Source organism: Hyperolius riggenbachi, chromosome 7, assembly GCF_040937935.1.
Source record: "Hyperolius riggenbachi isolate aHypRig1 chromosome 7, aHypRig1.pri, whole genome shotgun sequence".
NCBI classification, from domain to species: domain Eukaryota; kingdom Metazoa; phylum Chordata; class Amphibia; order Anura; family Hyperoliidae; genus Hyperolius; species Hyperolius riggenbachi.
In genome coordinates, this window is record NC_090652.1 from 165,936,826 (window position 1) to 165,955,744 (window position 18,919).

An 18,919-nucleotide genomic window follows, 5' to 3' on the forward strand; every position below is an offset into this window, starting at 1 on the left:
GCAGGAGAGGAGAAAGAGATTGATGAGTAGACTACACATGAGGTAAGTATGATGTGTGTATGTTTATTTAGACTTTTATTTTCAGTTCAGGTTTTCTTTAAAGTGGTCCCAAACCAAACATTTGTTTAATTCGAAATATTTAGTTGCACCACCCTGACACATACAAAGATAAATAAACACTCCTTTAAAGAGAACCTGTACTGAGTAAAAATATTTAAAATAAACACATGAGGTAACTTCAAATGAACATTACATAGTCACCTTGCCATCAGTTCCTCTCAGAAGCTCACCATTTTCTTCTGACAATAATCCCTTCCAGTTTTGACAACATTTTGTCAGATCTGAAATATATCAGTTGCTGTCAGTAAAATATCAGTTGCTGTCAGTTATAGCTGAGAGGAAAACTGATGTACCAGGTAATATCCATGTTTCCCTATGGCTCAAGTGGGCGATGTTACAGTTTAACTGTGTGCTGACCTGAAAGCTGTTCTGGGTAATGGCCATTTTCAAAATGGAGGACGGAAAATTCCCTTGGTCACAGTGAACAAACAGGACGCGAGACAGGAGAAAGACACTGAGGAGTAGACTACATGGAAGGTAAGTATGACTTGTGTATGCTTATTTTGACTTTTAATTTTCAGTTCAGGTTTTCTTTAAGCCTATGAGCATTTTAGTGTATGCTTTTCACCCATCTCTTTTCATAACTATGGTTATACAGGTGGCAGCCATTATTTCTGAGCTTAGTAGGAGGTTTTAGATCATGGGTATGTTTGTCATCAGCTACCCTCCCTCACACAAGCTGAGATCACCTCCCCTGTGACATCATCAGTAGCAGCCTGTGTTTTGTTTTTGTTTTTTATCTCCTCCACCAGTTTGCCTGGAAAAATCCCAGCAATATGAAAGGAAGGGAGGGGTTCCTCCAATAAATGTAAAATATTTTATATTTGTCATCATGCAGCTGAAAAAAGGCTGTTATTTATCATTATAATTTAGAAAATATATTTTATTTCTGAAATCTTGTATTTTTAATTTTGGTCCACTTTAACTTGATTTTTTTGTTTGCCATGAAAGCATGCGATTGTTACCCAGTCTAAAACTATGCACACATGCTAGATGATATTTGGGGTTGTCTCAGCCAAGAATCTAGCATAAGTACAAGCATCTTCCACGGTCACATCAAGATCTGCATGCAGGATCTTTAAGGGCCGGAAACAGCTGAATGCATTGTTCAACCGTTTCATTCACCCAAAGGAAGCTGCCCTATTCTGCACTGCACCGCCATCCCTGCTTGTCATTCCATAGCAACAGGACTTTATTATTCTAGTATACAAGGTTGAGACATCTGTACAGCGCTCACTCCCTGCAATGTACTGTGTGTGGACTTCATAAGACCTTTAAGGGTGCCAGGGCTGGCGCTACCATAGAGGCAAAAGAGGCAGCTGCCCCAGGGCCCCAGAGCTTGTAGGGGCCCCCAGTGGCTACAAGAGGAAAAAAAATCAAATCGGCCTTATAGTTTTTGAGAAAATCGATTTTAAAGTTTCAAAGGAAAAAAATACACATTTAAAAACCTGCCGACTTTAATGGTTAATAGAAAATCCACCTTAAATGCTAGAAACCCTAAATTTACAGGATATGTTAAGGAGATCATTAGGAATATGAGGAAAAAAACAATTTTTCAAAAAGACCTTATAGTTTTTGAGAAAATCGATTTTACAGTTTCGAAGGAAAAAAGTACACTTTTAAATGCGGTAAATGTCACTTTAAGTAGCAAACCTAACGGTAGTGTAATTTTACATGCATCAAACGAAAGCGCAATAAATTTCCTGACGGGGTTTCCAGGGGGTCTATACGCAGCCGCAGCGCTTTGGCCAGGGATCGCTATACAGCCGCAATATGGCTGTATGAAGATCCCTGGCATTTTTTTCCTATTTTCCCAAAAAAAATTTATGTTTAGAGTGTGGGAATTTTTTTTTTTTAATTATGTGGGGTCCCCCCTCCTGAAAATTTTTTAACCCCTTGTCCCCCATGCAGGCTGAGATAGCCAGAATGTGGAGCTCCGACCGATTGGGACTTCACACCCTGACTATACCAGTTGCAAAAAAGGTCCCCTAATGCCGATTTTTGTTCCGGGGTATATGTTGGGGGGGCATCCCAGGTTTACTTTGCCCTGGGGCCCCATTGTTGCTTGTGGTATAAGGCACCAAGGCATTTTTTTTGGGGGGGGGGAGGGGAGGGTTAAAATAAAAATTGATTAATTTGTACAGGCCACCTTCTTCTATTTTATCATAGTCTAACACTGATCCTCACATGCCCATTGCAGGTATTTTAGACAGTGGAGACAGGCCAGTGGTCTGACTTATCTATGGTTATGCAGCCCCATGCGCAGCAAGTTGAAACATGTTGTGTTTTTTACACCTTTGTCTCATAGCCAGAATTGCTGGCCACAAGAGGCACTCATATTGCTGTGAAATGTAACCAGATAGGTACAATACATCAGGAAATGGGCCACACCTGCAAAACGCATTGTAACATGCCAATGAAAATTCCATTAAATTGTTTTTGTATCAGATAAACATGTGAGATATGGGTTCTACTAACTTATGCTATGTTATCAATATATAATGATATTTCACTACTGTGTGTGTGCCTCCTAAGCACATATACATAAAATAGTTACATAGTTTGGTCAAAAAAGACAGCCGTCAATCAAGTTCAACCAGAAAAAAAGAAATAAACATTATAACACAACGTTTTCATTATACAGTAGATTGCCAAACTGAAAATACTGAGTTTTTATCAGGAAAAGTGGAATTTCTTTTTAGATACACATGTAAAGTTTGCATATATCTATCTATTTGATCTACAATGATGTGGCATATCAGCACAGCACATTCTGTGTTATCCTAGCATGTCGGTTCTTGATGAAAGTATTCTAACTTACGCCTCTAATCAATTAGCTTTTTCCTGAGTTTCCCAGGAGATAATGCTTCATCTTATCTAAAAAATAACTTTTCATCGTTTGGCAAATGAAAAAACAAACAAACAAAAAAGTAGGTTAAAAGGAAGTATTAAACTCACTTTGAGTATTTAAAAAATGTTTTAGCAATAAGGTGTAAAAACCTCTTTTGTGGGAAAACTCAGGGGAAAAGTTCATTTATTAGGCACCATAGTCTGCAAACATACTTTATTAATGTGCCTTTATTATCTCTTTCATGTAGGTCTTACGAGTTTACTATGACCGACTTGTTGATAATGTGGATCGATCTTGGCTTGTTGGATATATTGAAGAAGTTGTGAAAAGTCACATGAGAGAAGATTTTCATCAACTTTTCCTTCATCTAGATTTTAATAAAGATGGCAAGGTTGAGGAGGATGACCTACGTAGTTTGATGTTCTGTGATTTTCATGATCTTAAGAGAGAAGATACTAACTACAAAGAAATAACTGATGTTGACAAGTTATGTTCAGTTGTGGAAAGCCATCTGGAAGAATTCAATAACATTAGCAAGAAACCAATGAACTTGGTTTTGTTTCGATTTGCTATAGAACATATTTGCAGAATATCTCGTATTTTGAAGCAGCCTCGTAGCCATGCTCTTTTAGTTGGTGTTGGTGGAAGTGGCCGTCAGTCAGTCACCCGATTAGCTGTTCACATGGCTGATCAGAGGCTTTTCCAGGTTGAAATTTCTAAGAGCTATGGTACTACTGAATGGCGGGAGGACTTAAAGCAAATCCTAAGACGATCTACTGAAGGGGAAATGCAAGGTGTCTTTCTGTTTACAGACACACAGATCAAGAAAGAGTCATTTTTAGAAGACATTAACAATTTGCTTAATGCTGGGGAGGTTCCAAATCTGTTTGCGGCTGATGAAAAGCAAGAAATTTGTGAAAGGATGCGACAAATAGACCGTCAGAGAGATAAGTCAAAGCAAACTGATGGCAGCCCCCTGGCTCTTTTCAACTTATTCATTGACCGTTGTCGTGATCAGCTACATATTGTCCTTGCCATGAGTCCTATAGGAGATGCATTCCGAAACAGACTCCGCAAATTTCCAGCCCTTGTTAACTGCTGTACAATTGACTGGTTTCAGGTATTTTTTATTATAAACAATATTTATAAATTGGGCATAAGTATTTCCTTCTGACACACACAAAGTAAACAAACATAAATTAACACTATATTAATTCACTCCCACCAATACACTTGCTTATTGTGACTCAAGGACAGTGTACAGTTGTCATTAGGGATGACAGAACATATTCACCAGTGAAAGGTTCCCGGCGAACAGGCACTGTTTGCGAGTACTGCAAATGATGCGGGCCGTTCGTGCCTGCCCTATACTTTCCCATAGTGTCATTTTTTCACCCTGAAGTCAGGTGGGACCAGACTGCCAATCAAACATGATCACCACCCGGGCCACTTGCCCCATAAAAGGAGTCCATTTTCATTTTGCATTAGTCAGTGTAGGAAAAGGAGCTGCTGTTGTAGATAGAGGAACAGTGAGAGATAGGCTGTTTTGGTGATTCTTGTGAATATTGTGCTGTGTAGCTACTCCCTTGGTGCTCTGCTGCGTTCTGTGCAGTTCACCAACTGGGGATTCCCCAATAGTGCTTTTAAAGTGAATGGAAACCCCATTTAAAAAAAATGAAGCAAATACTTACCTAAGGAGAGGGAAGGCTCTGGGTTGTATAGAGCCTTCCGTCTCCTCTCTCTGTGCTCTCTATCCTGTGCTGGCTCCCCACCGTTTCAATCCCCCGCCGAAAGGGTAGTTGGAAGTCTTTGGGAGCCGTGTCCTCCCAAAGACGTGCCATTCCATACTACACAGGCGTGAGCATGCAAGAGAACGTGCTTGCGCAGGCGCAGTACAGGGCCACCCTTCTTCAGGAGCACTCAGGCTCCCTGAAGACTTCTGAAGCCTCCTTCGGCCGGGTAAAGCAGTATTTGACTAATTTAGTCAAACACTGGTACAGGGCGAGCCAGCACCGGAACGATGGGACCAGGAGAGGAGCCGGAAGGCTCTATAGGACCCAGAGCCTTCCCTCTCTTTAGGTAAGTATTTGTCTCATTTTTTTAAATGCGGTTCCCATTCACTTTAAGCCTGACCACAAAAGTCCTTTTGAGGACTGCCAGTGACATTGACCCTGCTGAACTTAATATTTGTCGTTGCTTTTGTGTAGTATATTGTAGCAACACAACACCCCCATATACAGTGTAGTGTGTGGCTGCATCACCGTTATAGCCCACCGTCACTGCACAAAAGTATCGAGTGTTTAACATTCGTAACACGATACGTGCTGTTACCCCCACACAGCGTCAAAGCAACACCCGTATGACTGACCGTACTGTGTTATCAGTGATATCTGTGTGCCCCCCCCCCCCCCCAAAAAAAAAAACCAGTTTAACAGACATTTGTGACAACACTCATTTGCTTGTCACTGCCTGCTGTGTGATTAACATGTACTGAATCTTACCGTGTCACTTCAACATCTGTATGACCATACTGTGTAATGTAGTGATCACCATGTGCCAAAAAATTCAATTTTTGCCAATACCCCTTGGCTGATCACTACCTGCTGTGTGATCAACGTGTATTGACTATTACTAATTAATTAACTATTAATTGTCACTTCAACATCTGTGTGACAGTACTGTGCATTCTAGGTGATCTCTGTGTGCCCAAAAAAATGTAATTAGATTTGTAACAATAACCCTTTGCTGGTCATTTGCCCTAACAAACATAAGATGAAGAGGCAAGCCAAAACACAGAAGTACTCATTCATTTGTGCCACACATTTCTAGCTGGGCTGTATCTCAGGGCACAACAGACTTTCAAGCTTTACCACACTGGTTCTCACCTTGCTGTTTGGAATCACAAGGCAGACTTATAACTCTCTCTGCTGTCACTTGGTCACTGAAAGGACCTAATAACCTTAAGGGGCCCATACATCTAATGATTTTCCCGCCGATATACAGCAGATTCGATCTGTGATTGAATCTGCTGTGAAATCGTCGCGCAAACGCTGACAGAACGATCGGTTTCTGTTCAAAATCAATCGTTCCCGTCGATCTGTCCGTGTGGAAGATTTCGCTCGATCGCCGGCGGGTCGGGAGTGTGTCGATAGCGGCGTTCCAATGTCCGATGACCGACGCTAGCAGCAATACATTACCTGCTCTGCCGGCGCGTGTCCCCGCTGTCACCGCTGCTCCTTCTCCGCTGGGTTCCGGACCGGCTGGCTTCACTTACTTCCTGTCCCAACAGGAAGTTTAAACAGTAGAGCACCCTCTACTGTTTAAACGTCCCCGGACAGGAAGAAGTGAAGCCAGCCGGTCTGGATCCCACTGGAGAAGGAGTAGCGGGGACACGCGCCGGCCGGAGCAGGTAATGTATGCGGGGGTGGGGGATGGCGGCGGCAGTGGTTTCATAGTGAAATCGATTCACAATCTGTTTGCAGTAAAGGCAGCCATACGATCCCTCTCTGATCAGATTAGATCAGAGAGGGATCTATCTGTTGGACGATATGATGGCAAATTGACCAGTGTATGGCCACCTTTACCCTGTCTGGCCTTATCTCAGCATGACTGTTCTCACCCTTACATTTTGCATTGGATTGGTGTCCGTGAGTCTGTCTGTAAACTTGCTCTAAGGCAGTGTATTCAGAAAAAATTCAAGGTATGTTGGGTTTGAGACCTGGTTTGGGAAACACTGTTCCACATTTGGAGATAAGCCATATAGTTATTAACCTACTTAGCAAGCGAAACTGAAATGAACAAATGCAAACATGGGCATAACATACATACTCCCAGAAGAAAGTTTCTGTAACTACAGGGTGACAATATTAAAGAGGAGCTGTCAGCCATACTATTTCACAAAAAAAACACACATATATAAGTAGTGTAACGATTGTGGAATTCTCTCCGTGATCAGCGCACAAGACGTGCGCTGACACTGCGGAAATCCTCCACAAGCGTGTAATTTGAGGGAACCCAGCAAAAGGTGCAATGCACCTGTAGAGGGAAATTCCTGTCGGCAGGTGGAGCTGTGGAGTGCAGAGGAACAGCTCCTCTGCCCTACCACACACGCCAGACAGGAATTGCACGAAGGGAAGAAATGCAGGGCAAGATAGCCCTGAATGAGATTGAGCAAAGGGACAGATTGTATGTGTGTGCACCAAACTAGTCGCCAACCCGCGACGGTGCATACACAACAGCAGATATGAAGTAGGAACGCAATCGCGAGAGAGGCGATTGCCAGAGGTGACACAAGGCTACAGCAAGGCAGAGCACGAGAGTAGCAAAGGCACAGCAAATCATACAGTGAGAAGATAAGGAAAATAACAAACACTAGCTAAACGCAAACACCGCACTCATTCGCAACAGTGCACGCGTTTATGTGCAGTCTCTGCATGATAAGCACAACAGAGACAAGCACGCCTAACTAACCACCGACAGACAAACATGAAACAGAGGACGCGAGTGCTTGCTTAACGGTTACCTCACCTAGCCTCCAGCAAGCGTTCGTAGCAGGCAAGACAGATACACGAAAACAGGAATAAGTGAGAGATAGGATCCACAGCACTAGCGTAAGAGGCTAGTGCGATCCAGGAAGACAGAACAGAAGGATCCACAGCACTAGCGCAAGGCGAGTGCGATCCAAGTAAGAAAGATCAGAAGGATCCACAGCACTAGTGCAAGGCGAGTGCGATCCAAGCAAGACAGGCAGATGAGATAACTGGTAGCAACCACTGCTCCAGCTATACTCCAAGAACAAAGATCAGAACGATCTCCTGTCGACCACCGCTGGGACAGGACAATCGCAACAGACAAACAAAACAGATATGCAATCCTAACTGCACTAGGGAACCTGCCTAGTGCAGTCCCAGGAATTACTCTAGGCTAATCTTCAAACAATGAGCAAGGCTGACACTCAGGAGTGTTTCACAGGACTAACCCTTATGACCAGCAAAGGACTCTGGGAAACATAGCTCTTTATACTGCCAGTCATCAAAGGAGGCAGGTAGGGGATTTGCATAACGAGTGTATGCAAATTCCTCAGCAGCAGAACAGACCAGAAACTTGTAATGAAAAGACAGGTCTCTCTTCCAGAGACCTGCAGCCCACAGACTAGAGGAATGGTCAAACAGCTGTCTGCCAGCGCAGCCAGCGGAGCGGATCATTACAGTACACCCTCCTCTAGGGTCGGATTCCAGACGAGCCTCTAAACTGATATTTGCAAAAGACTCTAACTGAAGACTCATGAAGGTCGGGGCAGCCCGACAAGGCCCAATTCCAGAGTCAGCCCACCCGAAACCGACCTCATCGGAAGGAGAAGCCACCGAAACATGCCCATCAGTACCACAAGTCTCAGTGTAACACCCATCAGGACTGTGAATGCCAGAGAAGAAGCCATCGACACCCACCGAGCCATGCCCACCACCTTCCAAGGACCGTCCAAAAATACCAAACCTGCCACAATACCCATTCGAAGTGTCCCTTTCCACAAAGCACCCACTGCTGATCTCATCCAAGGTACCAGGAAATATTTCTCCCAGGATCTCCCAGAACACTTTGAGGCTCCGCAGAGATCCCAGGAGGGCAGAACGATCACCAGGCTCACATGGAGAACTATCAAGAACCCCTATGGAACCAATGACAATTCCGGATTCAGAATTACCAGGACAAGCATCAAGAACAGGGTCTTCAGGGACCACCTCTGGGCATGCAAGCAGGCAGGCAACATCAGAACAGGTTTCCACCGAGGAAGCATCTGAGCAGGCTGGCAACCGAGACACACTTGGGCTTTCTGGGTCACAGAACACATCGGGGTACACTAGCCCAAGGGGAACCTCAGGACACGTCGAGGAACTGCCAACCTCAGAGTCTGTCATGACAAGACCAAAACCAGAACCAGGCAGAGAATCATCACGAGCAGTGGTCACAAGAACTGGACTTTCAAAAGAAGGCTTGGACTCAAACCTAGAAATCTCTGTGACAATAATATCATCATTGACTACATATGAGTGAAGCTCCACCAGAGCTGCAAAGGTAGTCAACACAACAGCAATGCCTACTGAAGTGGGCAACACCTCAGAAGGACTTGGGGGGCAGGAGACATCTCCTAGAAGTTCTGCACCCTTTGGGAGGAACTCGGAGATCTCCAGGACATCGGACAAGACCTCAGGAACATCATTTTTCAAGTTTTCTGAGAAGGATTCTGAACTATCCATGTTACAGGGCAAAACTGGAATTTTATTTTGTGGACAGGGTAGATGTCCCAGGGAAGGTTCCACCATAAACTGAGACTGAATTTCATCATCATGAGCAGAATGTACAGGAATATTTACTGGAACACACACTGACTCCCTAACTTTAATCTCACTGCACCCAGAATTCTGCGTAGCAGTCAAACTAGCTTGCAACTCCAAAACTGCAGAAAAACAGGTGAGTATAGTAGCAATACCTAGACGAGCCTCTAGGGACACTGCAGGAGATTCTAAGCAAGGCCACATTGACTCATCCAGAGTACAGGGTGCAGAATCAGCATTTTCCTCAGAACAAGAAAGGGACTCACAAATGTCAGTGCGAGTGGAGATCATGTTTTCATTCATGGTACAGGGCAGATTCAGAGAAAGCTTCTCTGGGCAAAGCAAAGAAGCTTCAGCATCAGATTCGCAAAACCGAAGCGCTGTCTCACTCTTAGATTTGGCTAACAATGTCAAATCCGAAGAGTCAGAACGCAAAACTTGCGAATCAAAAATCGCTTTAGGTTGTGAAACTGACGCTTCCATAGCGCAAACCTCCGCGATCTGCGGGGCAGACTGTAAGGCGTTCAGGACAGAAACACTGGAGCAACTGTCACCAGGCAACGGGCCCTTACAGGTGTGAACAGGGTGAGACAAAGACGCATTTGCAGTAGAAATAGCGACAACATCAGGAAAAACTTTATTAGACATATTAATTTTACTTTTGATGCTGCATAATTTAGGAATTTTCCTCATAGCAGGATCACAGATGGAAGATCTTAAAGATCTGTATCTAAATGACAAGTTGTCCCACACATCCTTGAGAAAACTGGCACATTCATGCTGATCACAATCTGCAGGAACATCCGAGAAACAGGCATTAGATCGCATAGATTCAAACTGCACACAGTCAGCAGAGAATCTTTCAGGATTCGCACAGGAATCAACCACAGTGGTACACCCATTCAAGTCAGATCGCACAATGTCAAGACTCACATGCTATACCCCAGAAAGGCAGGAACAATCATCCGACAACGATGTCTCTTTATTGGAATCAATTGATTGGTGTGTGTGCAACTCATCCAAAATCGTCTGCCATACATAAATCACCAGATCCACATCACCCTCGTCACATTCATCGGAATCAATCAAAAGGTACATAGAATCGAGACAATCATTCAAGACATCTTCGCTTTTTGCGATTTAAAAATCGCAAAAGGCTTTCCAATCAAAATCAAATTCCTCCATCAAGGCCCCAATGTCCCATGAGGCAAATGGAGGTTCAAACATGCCAGTATCCAGATAATCTCCATATGGGTGGAGTTCAGGAACAAGAACAGATTTTTTTAACTGCTTTAATATAGTGTACGATCCTACCTATGATAGGATCCACATAAGCTTTGGATTGGGGCGAAAAACCCGGAGACTGAGCAACATCATTGTAAACATCATTATCATACTGAATGGTTTTGCACATTTCAGACTTGACCGAAATAACCTCTTTATTTGTGGTTGCTATGGGCAACGAATCTTTTGGCTGACAAGCCGAATCAGCAGATTGGCCTGCAAGCACCAATTCATTAACATATGGTAATGACACAGAAATGTTGCATAACCTAATCTGATCAGCGTCATGCACTGCAGGAAAAAACTCATAGAAATAACCTGGCAGGGGAATTCTAAGCTTACGAGAAAATACATGACTCAGAAATCTGTGAGGGTTATGTCTCAGATTCTCGTGTCTGGCATACTCATCAGCCCACACAAACAGATCTCCTTGGAAAAGATTGTAAGCAATCTGACCACTCCAAGTGGAAATATTGGTGGCCTGAAATTCAGGATTTGCCAAGAATCTGGAACATTCTGATATAAACTCATCTCTGGTTTCAGAGTCCAGTATCTTAAACCTCTTAAAGATACAGGACCCATATTTGACCAAGTCGTACAAATCGGAAATTCCCTCTACACTGGGAATTTCGGTTTGGCTGGTCATACTGTAACGATTGTGGAATTCTCTCCGTGATCAGCGCACAAGACGTGCGCTGACACTGCGGAAATCCTCCACAAGCGTGTAATTTGAGGGAGGCCCAGCAAAAGGTGCAATGCACCTGTAAAGGGAAATTCCTGTCGGCAGGTGGAGCTGTGGAGTGCAGAGGAACAGCTCCTCTGCCCTACCACACACGCCAGACAGGAATTGCACGAAGGGAAGAAACGCAGGGCAAGATAGCCCTGAATGAGATTGAGCAAAGGGACAGATTGTATATGTGTGCACCAAACTAGTCGCCAACCCGCGACGGTGCATACACAACAGCAGATATGAAGTAGGAACGCAATCGCAAGAGAGGCGATTGCCAGAGGTGACACAAGGCTACAGCAAGGCAGAGCACGAGAGTAGCAAAGGCACAGCAAATCATACAATGAGAAGATAAGTAAAATAACAGACGCTAGCTAAACGTGAACACCGCACTCATTCGCAACAGTGCACGCGTTTATGCGCGGTCTCCTCGTGATAAGCACAACAGAGACAAGGACGCCTAACTAACCACTGACAGACAAACATGAAACAGAGGACGCGAGCGCTTGCTTAACGGTTACCTCACCGAGCCTCCAGCAAGCGTTCGTAGCAGGCAAGACAGATACATGAAAACAGGAATAAGTGAGAGATAGGATCCACAGCACTAGCGTAAGAGGCTAGTGCGATCCAGGAAGACAGAACAGAAGGATCCACAGCACTAGCGCAAGGCGAGTGCGATCCAAGTAAGACAGATCAGAAGGATCAACAGCACTAGCGCAAGGCGAGTGCGATCCAAGCAAGACAGGCAGATGAGATAGCTGGTAGCAACCACTGCTCCAGCTATACTCCAAGAACAAAGATCAGAACGATCTCCTGTCGACCACCGCTGGGACAGGACAATCGCAACAGACAAACAAAACAGATATGCAATCCTAACTGCACTAGGGAACCTGCCTAGTGCAGTCCCAGGAATTACTCTAGGCTAATCTTCAAACAATGAGCAAGGCTGACACTCAGGAGTGTTTCACAGGACTAACCCTTATGACCAGCAAAGGACTCTGGGAAACATAGCTCTTTATACTGCCAGTCATCAAAGGAGGCAGGTAGGGGATTTCCATAACGAGTGTATGCAAATTCCTCAGCAGCAGAACAGACCAGAAACTTGTAATGAAAAGACAGGTCTCTCTTCCAGAGACCTGCAGTCCACAGACTAGAGGAATGGTCAAACAGCTGTCTGCCAGCACAGCCAGCGGAGCGGATCATTACAAGTAGATAAATAGTTGTTCTACACTTACATAGCATATATATCGCACTGTCCACATTTTGATTTTAGTGATTTTTCTATAGTAAAAAAAGAGAAAATCCTTCTTAGGATTTTCCATTTTGACTCTGTCTACCTTGAAGCCAATCCTGACATAATTACCTCCCTTACTCTGTCTGTGTATGCTTGCCCACCCCACTCCTCCCAGTCTTCAGACACTCCCACACAACTCTGGACTAGAAAATGCATTTGCTCAGCATGAGCAATATTGTCAATCAGAGAAGAACAAAGGTGTGGGAGGGGAAAACGGGAGGGAAAGAGGCTTCAGCCAATCAGACTGCATCAGTTATAGTATTTCTAAGGGGAAAGTAAAGAAGAAAAAAGGAAAACCCAGCATTCCCTGCAACTTTCTTTGTGCAGCAGATGTACCGAATAAGAGACAGGGAAACTGGAAAATGATTATTTTATGGAGAAGAAAAGTAAGAGGGATTTTTACCTTTTGGATTGCCTGGTTAGCATCCTTATTACTTGTTTACCAGATAGAAATAAAGAATTGATTTTTTATTTTATGCCTGACGGTTACGCTTTAACAGCTTGGTCAAGGTGCCGCTGTCCTTTGTACTGGAAAAGCGTACTGACTAATGTTATTGTTAAGCTTGATTACTATTGTATTTTCTGATATAATCTCTATTGCATTGTGTTCTGCTTGGTCTAATGGGTTAATTTTTTTTATGTTTTAAACATCTCATCTAGTCCTGGCCAGAAGATGCACTACAAGCTGTAGCGACACGGTTCTTAGAAGATATTGAAATGTCAGAAGAAATTCGAAATGGTTGCATTGACATGTGTAAGAGCTTCCACACATCTACTATTAACTTGTCTGAGAAGTTCCGAAAAGAGCTACAGCGATATAATTATGTGACGCCAACATCTTATCTGGAGCTAATATCTACATTTAAAACATTACTGGAGAAAAAACGATCGTAAGTATCAATTACTAAACCAGGCAGTTTATTTGTAACATTCTAACCAAGTAAAAGAACTGCAGCCACGAGAATAAGCATTTTAAACACAAACAAAATGGTTTTAACAAGACAGTTTGTGTGCCCTATGAAGTTTTACTAGACTTACATAAATATAGGCTATTTAAGATTTAAAGAAAGAAAACTGTTTTGTTTTGCTCAAAAGAGTAACCAAGCAGCTCGGGGTGGCTCAAACTACTAGGAATGTGTAGGGGTATAAAAAAGACTGAAAAACCCACCTATTAAAAAGCACATATCAATCCCTGCCATGTACTGATGAGGACCAAAAGTTCGAAACAGGCTGTCTACATGTGGGGTTGATGTTGCTGTGTAAAATTTAAAGCTATAGGCTTGCTATAGGCTTGCTCACCTTCCTCTGTCTGGATCAACAGGGATATGTGAGGGAGTAGGCTGGTGTTGTACTTTGTTTTCTGGTTGAAATCGATGGATGTATAATTTTTTCAACCCAAATAACTATGTAACTATGCTATACACCAGCAGTTCTGGATGTGAGCCTGGCATACAGGGGCGAAAAGAGATAATTTGCATATTCAGTAGGGGTGCATTGTGGGTAACCACAAATGTCCACTTACAGCTGAATTATTGCAAGTTTCCTTCTGTTTGAAGAAGGCAAATTACTCCAAGTTTTGCTCAAAATAACCATTTCATGATTCACAAAACCAAAGTAAACCTTGTCTGGAGTGAACACTTTCCAAATTTTTATGATGCTGTCCTCTATACTGCTGATTTCCTGTGTGCAAATACAGTCAGGTCCATAAATATCGGGACACTGACACAATTCTAACATTTTTGGCTCTATACACAACCACAATGGATTTGAAATGAAATTAACACAATGGCCTCAATTAACTAAGCTTTATCGACCACTTTATCGAACATTTGATAATTTACCTCAGGAGTAAAATTTAATTTTGAAGTCACTAAGGTGTTATAGATTTATTGAATGTTTTATCAATAACATGTTCAATAAATCTATAACACTTTAGTGAATTCAAAATTAGATTTTACTCATGAGGTAAATTATCAAACGTTTGATAAAGTGTTTGATAAAGCTTAGTTAATTGAGGCCACTGTGCGTTAACTGCAGACGGTCAGCTTTAATTTGAGGGTATTTACATCCAAATCAGGTGAACGGTGTAAGAATTACAACAGTTTGCATATGTGCCTCCCACTTGTTAAGGGACCAAAAGTAATAGGGCAGAATAAAAATCATAAAATAAACTTTCACTTTTAATACTTGGTTGCAAATATTTTGCAGTCAATTACAGCCTGAAGTCTGGAAAACAGGGTTTCATCCCTGGTGATGCTCTGCCATTTCTCTGCTGCAGCTGTCTTCAGTAGAGTTGTTGCGAACCCTCAGATTTTGGTCCGCGAACCGCGAACGTGAACTTGCGAAGAAGTTCACCAACCAGCGAATCAACGCGAACCGTAATAGACTTCAATGGGCAGGCGAACTTTCAAAACTACAAACACTAATTCTGGCCACAAAAGTGATGGAAAGATGTTTCAAGGGGTCTAACACCTGGAGGGGGGCATGGTGGAGTGGGATACTCGCCAAAAGTCCCGGGGAAAAATCCGGATTTGACGCACTGTAGGTTTATAATCCCTAAAGGGCAGAAATCACATTGCATTCCTAAATTGGAGGCCTAAAGTGCTTGAAAACATCTTGCGTGCGTATACATGGATCAGGTAGTGTAAGTAGTGTACTGCTTCACACTGACAGACCAAACTCACTGTGTAACGCACCGCAAACAGATGGCCGTGCTGGTGTGCACGTTGGCGATAGTGCAGGCAATGGCGGCTTTCCAGCCCCTATGGTCGGGCTGAGGTAGCTCAATGACAGAACAACAGTGACTGTCCAGCTGATCGAATTTGGTCTGTCCACAATGACAAGAAGGTTGAGGGTGAGTATATGCACCCTATGGAAAGAAAAACAGAGACAATAGGAGCCCAGATGGTGCAGTACGTCACAGAGATTGATGAATAAATGAAATGGTGTTGAAATAATACTCACAAAGGCAGGTTGCAGAAGGGCAACCAACCACTGCAGGCAGGTGGAGATGCACAAACCCGACTCCACTCGGAATACCAGGAGACCTGGCGAAGGTCGCTCTCTTGAAAAAACTTTTACACACTGGCAAACTAGGTAGTATCAGAGACCACCAGTGGTCAGGTGTAGGAGCACCCCACGGATGGGTTGAGACACAGTAAAAAGGGGTAAAGAGGCGCCCAGTGTGAATAAAATACATTAAAAGCAACTAAAATATAAATAAATGAGGTGGCTTACTTAAGTGATGACACACCCATATAGGAATGGATATTTATTAGTAAAAAAAAGCACAGGCAACGCTTTTCGTGGGAACTCGCCCACTTCCTCAGGCCAAATGAAGTGCCTACAACCATCAAGAGAGGCGCTTAATGCTACAGTTCAGCATTATAACAAACATATAGGTTAATAAATATGTATATAATATATAAATAAAAAACAAATCTTGCAAGTAGAAAAATTAATGCGACAATAAAACAAGAGGATACAATGGATGCATACAAGTCTATGCGATCAATAAGTAGCTGATATATAGTTAGTAGAATTGCTATAAACTGGTTTGCAGGGGGTATTTAAACAAATAGTTATGATAAATGGTCACTCAAATAAAAGAGCTAGTAAATCCTGTAGTTGACGAGCCGAATAGATTTAAATGCAATATATTCGGACACAGAAAATGTGTGGAAATGATAATGCACATCCACATATCTCAATGCTTATGTGCATAGAAATAGCTAGGGAAGCAAATATATACTGTATATAGATGTATGCATTTACACATTACATTCCCACAATTATGAAATATGTATAATGAGCACATACAGTGGGTTGAAAAAGTATTCGGCCCCCTTGAATTTTTCCACATTTTGTCACATTACTGCCACAAACATGCATCAATTTTATTGGAATTCCACATGAAAGACCAATACAAAGTGGTGTACATGTGAGAAGTGGATCGAAAATCATACATCATTCCAAACATTTTTTAGAAATCAATAACTGCAAAGTGGGGTGTGCGTAATTATTCGGCTCCCTAAGTCAATACTTTGTAGAACCACCTTTTGCTGCAATTACAGCTGCCAGTCTTTTAGGGTAGGTCTCTACCAGCTTTGCACATCTAGAGACTGAAATCCTTGCCCATTCTTCTTTGCAAAACAGCTCCAGCTCAGTCAGATTAGATGGACAGCGTTTGTGAACAGCAGTTTTCAGATCTTGCCACAGATTCTCGATTGGATTTAGATCTGGACTTTGACTGGGCACATAGATATGTTTTGTTTTAAACCATTCCATTGTTGCCCTGGCTTTATGTTTAGGGTCATTGTCCTGCTGGAAGGTGAACCTCCACCCCAGTCTCAAGTCTTTTGCAGTCTCCAAGAGGTTTTCTTCCAAGTTTGCCCTGTATTTGGCTCCATCCATCTTCCCATCAACTCTGACCAGCTTCCCTGTCCCTGCTGAAGCGATGCACCCCCCAAGCATGATGCTGCCATCCACCATATTTGACAGTCGGAATGGTGTGTACAGAGTGATGTGCAGTGTTAGTTTTCTGCCACACATAGCGTTTTGCATTTTGGCCAAAAAGTTCCATTTTGGTCTCATCTGATCAGAGCACCTTCTTCCACATGGTTGTTGTGTCCCCCACATGGCTTGTGGCAAACTGCAAACGGGACTTCTTATGCTTTCTGTTAACAATGCCTTTTTTTTGCCACTCTTCCATAAAGGCAAACTTTGTACAGTGCATGACTAATAGTTGTCCTATGGACAGAGTCTCCCACCTGAGCTGTAGATCTCTGCAGCTCATCCAGAGTCACCATGGCCTCTTGACTGCATTTCTGATCAGCGCTCTCCTTGTTCAGCCTGTGAGTTTAGGTGAACGGCCTTGTCTTGGTAGGTTTACAGTTGTGCCATACTCCTTCCATTTCTGAATGAACACTTGAACAGTGCTCCATGGGATGTTCAAGGCTTTGGAAATCTTTTTGTAGCCTAAGCCTGCTTTAAATTTCTCAATAACTTTATCCCTGACCTGTCTGGTGTGTTCTTTGGACTTCATGTTGTTGTTGCTCCCAATATTCTCTTAGACAACCTCTGAGGCCCTCACAGAGCAGCTGTATTTGTACTGACATTAGATTACACACGGGTGCACTCTATTTAGTCATTAGAACTCATCAGGCAATGTCTATAGGCAACTGACTGCACTCAGACCAAAGGGGGCTGAATAATTATGCACACACCACTTTGCAGTTATTTATTTGTAAAAGATGTTTGGAATCATGTATGATTTTCGTTCCACTTCTCATGTGTACACCACTTTGTGTTGGTCTTTCATGTGGAATTCCAATAAAATTGATTCATGTTTGTGGCAGTAATATGACAAAATGTGGAAAACTTCAAGGGGGCCAAATACTTTTGCAACCCATGATGGGAGCTCAAGTATAGGGTATTAGTCCCCAAACAAACCATTATTATCCAAATAAATAGTGCATTGATTAATAAATGAATAAATATCTCTCTTTTCAGACTAGGCATACTGTACGGGTAATGGGACGGTCACAGGTTTGCCGGACTACCTCCACAGTCACAGCCTGCTGTTAAAAACAGTATGTCACAAATATACAAAAACAAGAAGCAAGAAAAACACCTTTCAAACTGTGTCTATGAGCTATAAAAATGATGTATTAAACTATATATCTAATAATTAAGAAAATAAAGGAAATGTATAGTACTATCATGCAAAGGTCTGTAGTTGCAAGCAAAAAAGTAATGCTGAAGTACCATGATAGGGTTAAGTACTTGTGATAGACGAGAGGAATAAGGGTATAGTGGCTGCAGAGAGTTGGATTCATATTAGTGACAGGAAGGAAGGTCATTTTCGCTATATATTCTGTTTAGTGCGTGTGCTATACATAACTAGATCAGACCAGAAGGGGGGAGTATTGGGAAGGTGGTGTTAGATCACTTACCACTAAATGCCGGTAGCCGGATTCAAGGCACCTCTAGATGGCAATCTAATCAGGCCCAGTATAAATAAACTTTTGAAGTTTGTAGAGGAGCTGTCCCTGCTAGAGGGTGTGTCGCTGTAATTAGGCTCCTGTGGCCATCTTGGGTCATGGCAAAAATATATGCCATAGCCCATAGTGGCTAAATGGGTTGTTTTAGGTATGAGCGGCCACCATTTGGCTCCTTCTTCTAATATGAATCCAACTCTCTGCAGCCTATCATGATACTTCAGCATTACTTTTTTGCTTGCAACTACAGATGTCAATCTAAAAACCTTTGCATGATAGTACTATACATTTCCTTTATTTTCTTCTTAATTA

At 42.7% G+C, this 18,919-nt stretch overlaps 1 protein-coding gene across 2 annotated transcripts in view; it reads left to right on the forward strand.

Moving 5' to 3' along the window:
• LOC137524699 (dynein axonemal heavy chain 7-like) overlaps positions 1-18,919 on the forward strand; it is a 565,826-nt gene that overhangs the window by 317,792 nt on the left and 229,115 nt on the right. For both annotated transcript variants that reach the window (XM_068244848.1, XM_068244849.1), the window contains 2 exons: positions 3,219-4,091; positions 13,269-13,498. In XM_068244848.1, the coding sequence (XP_068100949.1) occupies positions 3,219-4,091; positions 13,269-13,498 (1,103 nt within the window). The remainder of the gene's footprint in view (positions 1-3,218; positions 4,092-13,268; positions 13,499-18,919) is intronic.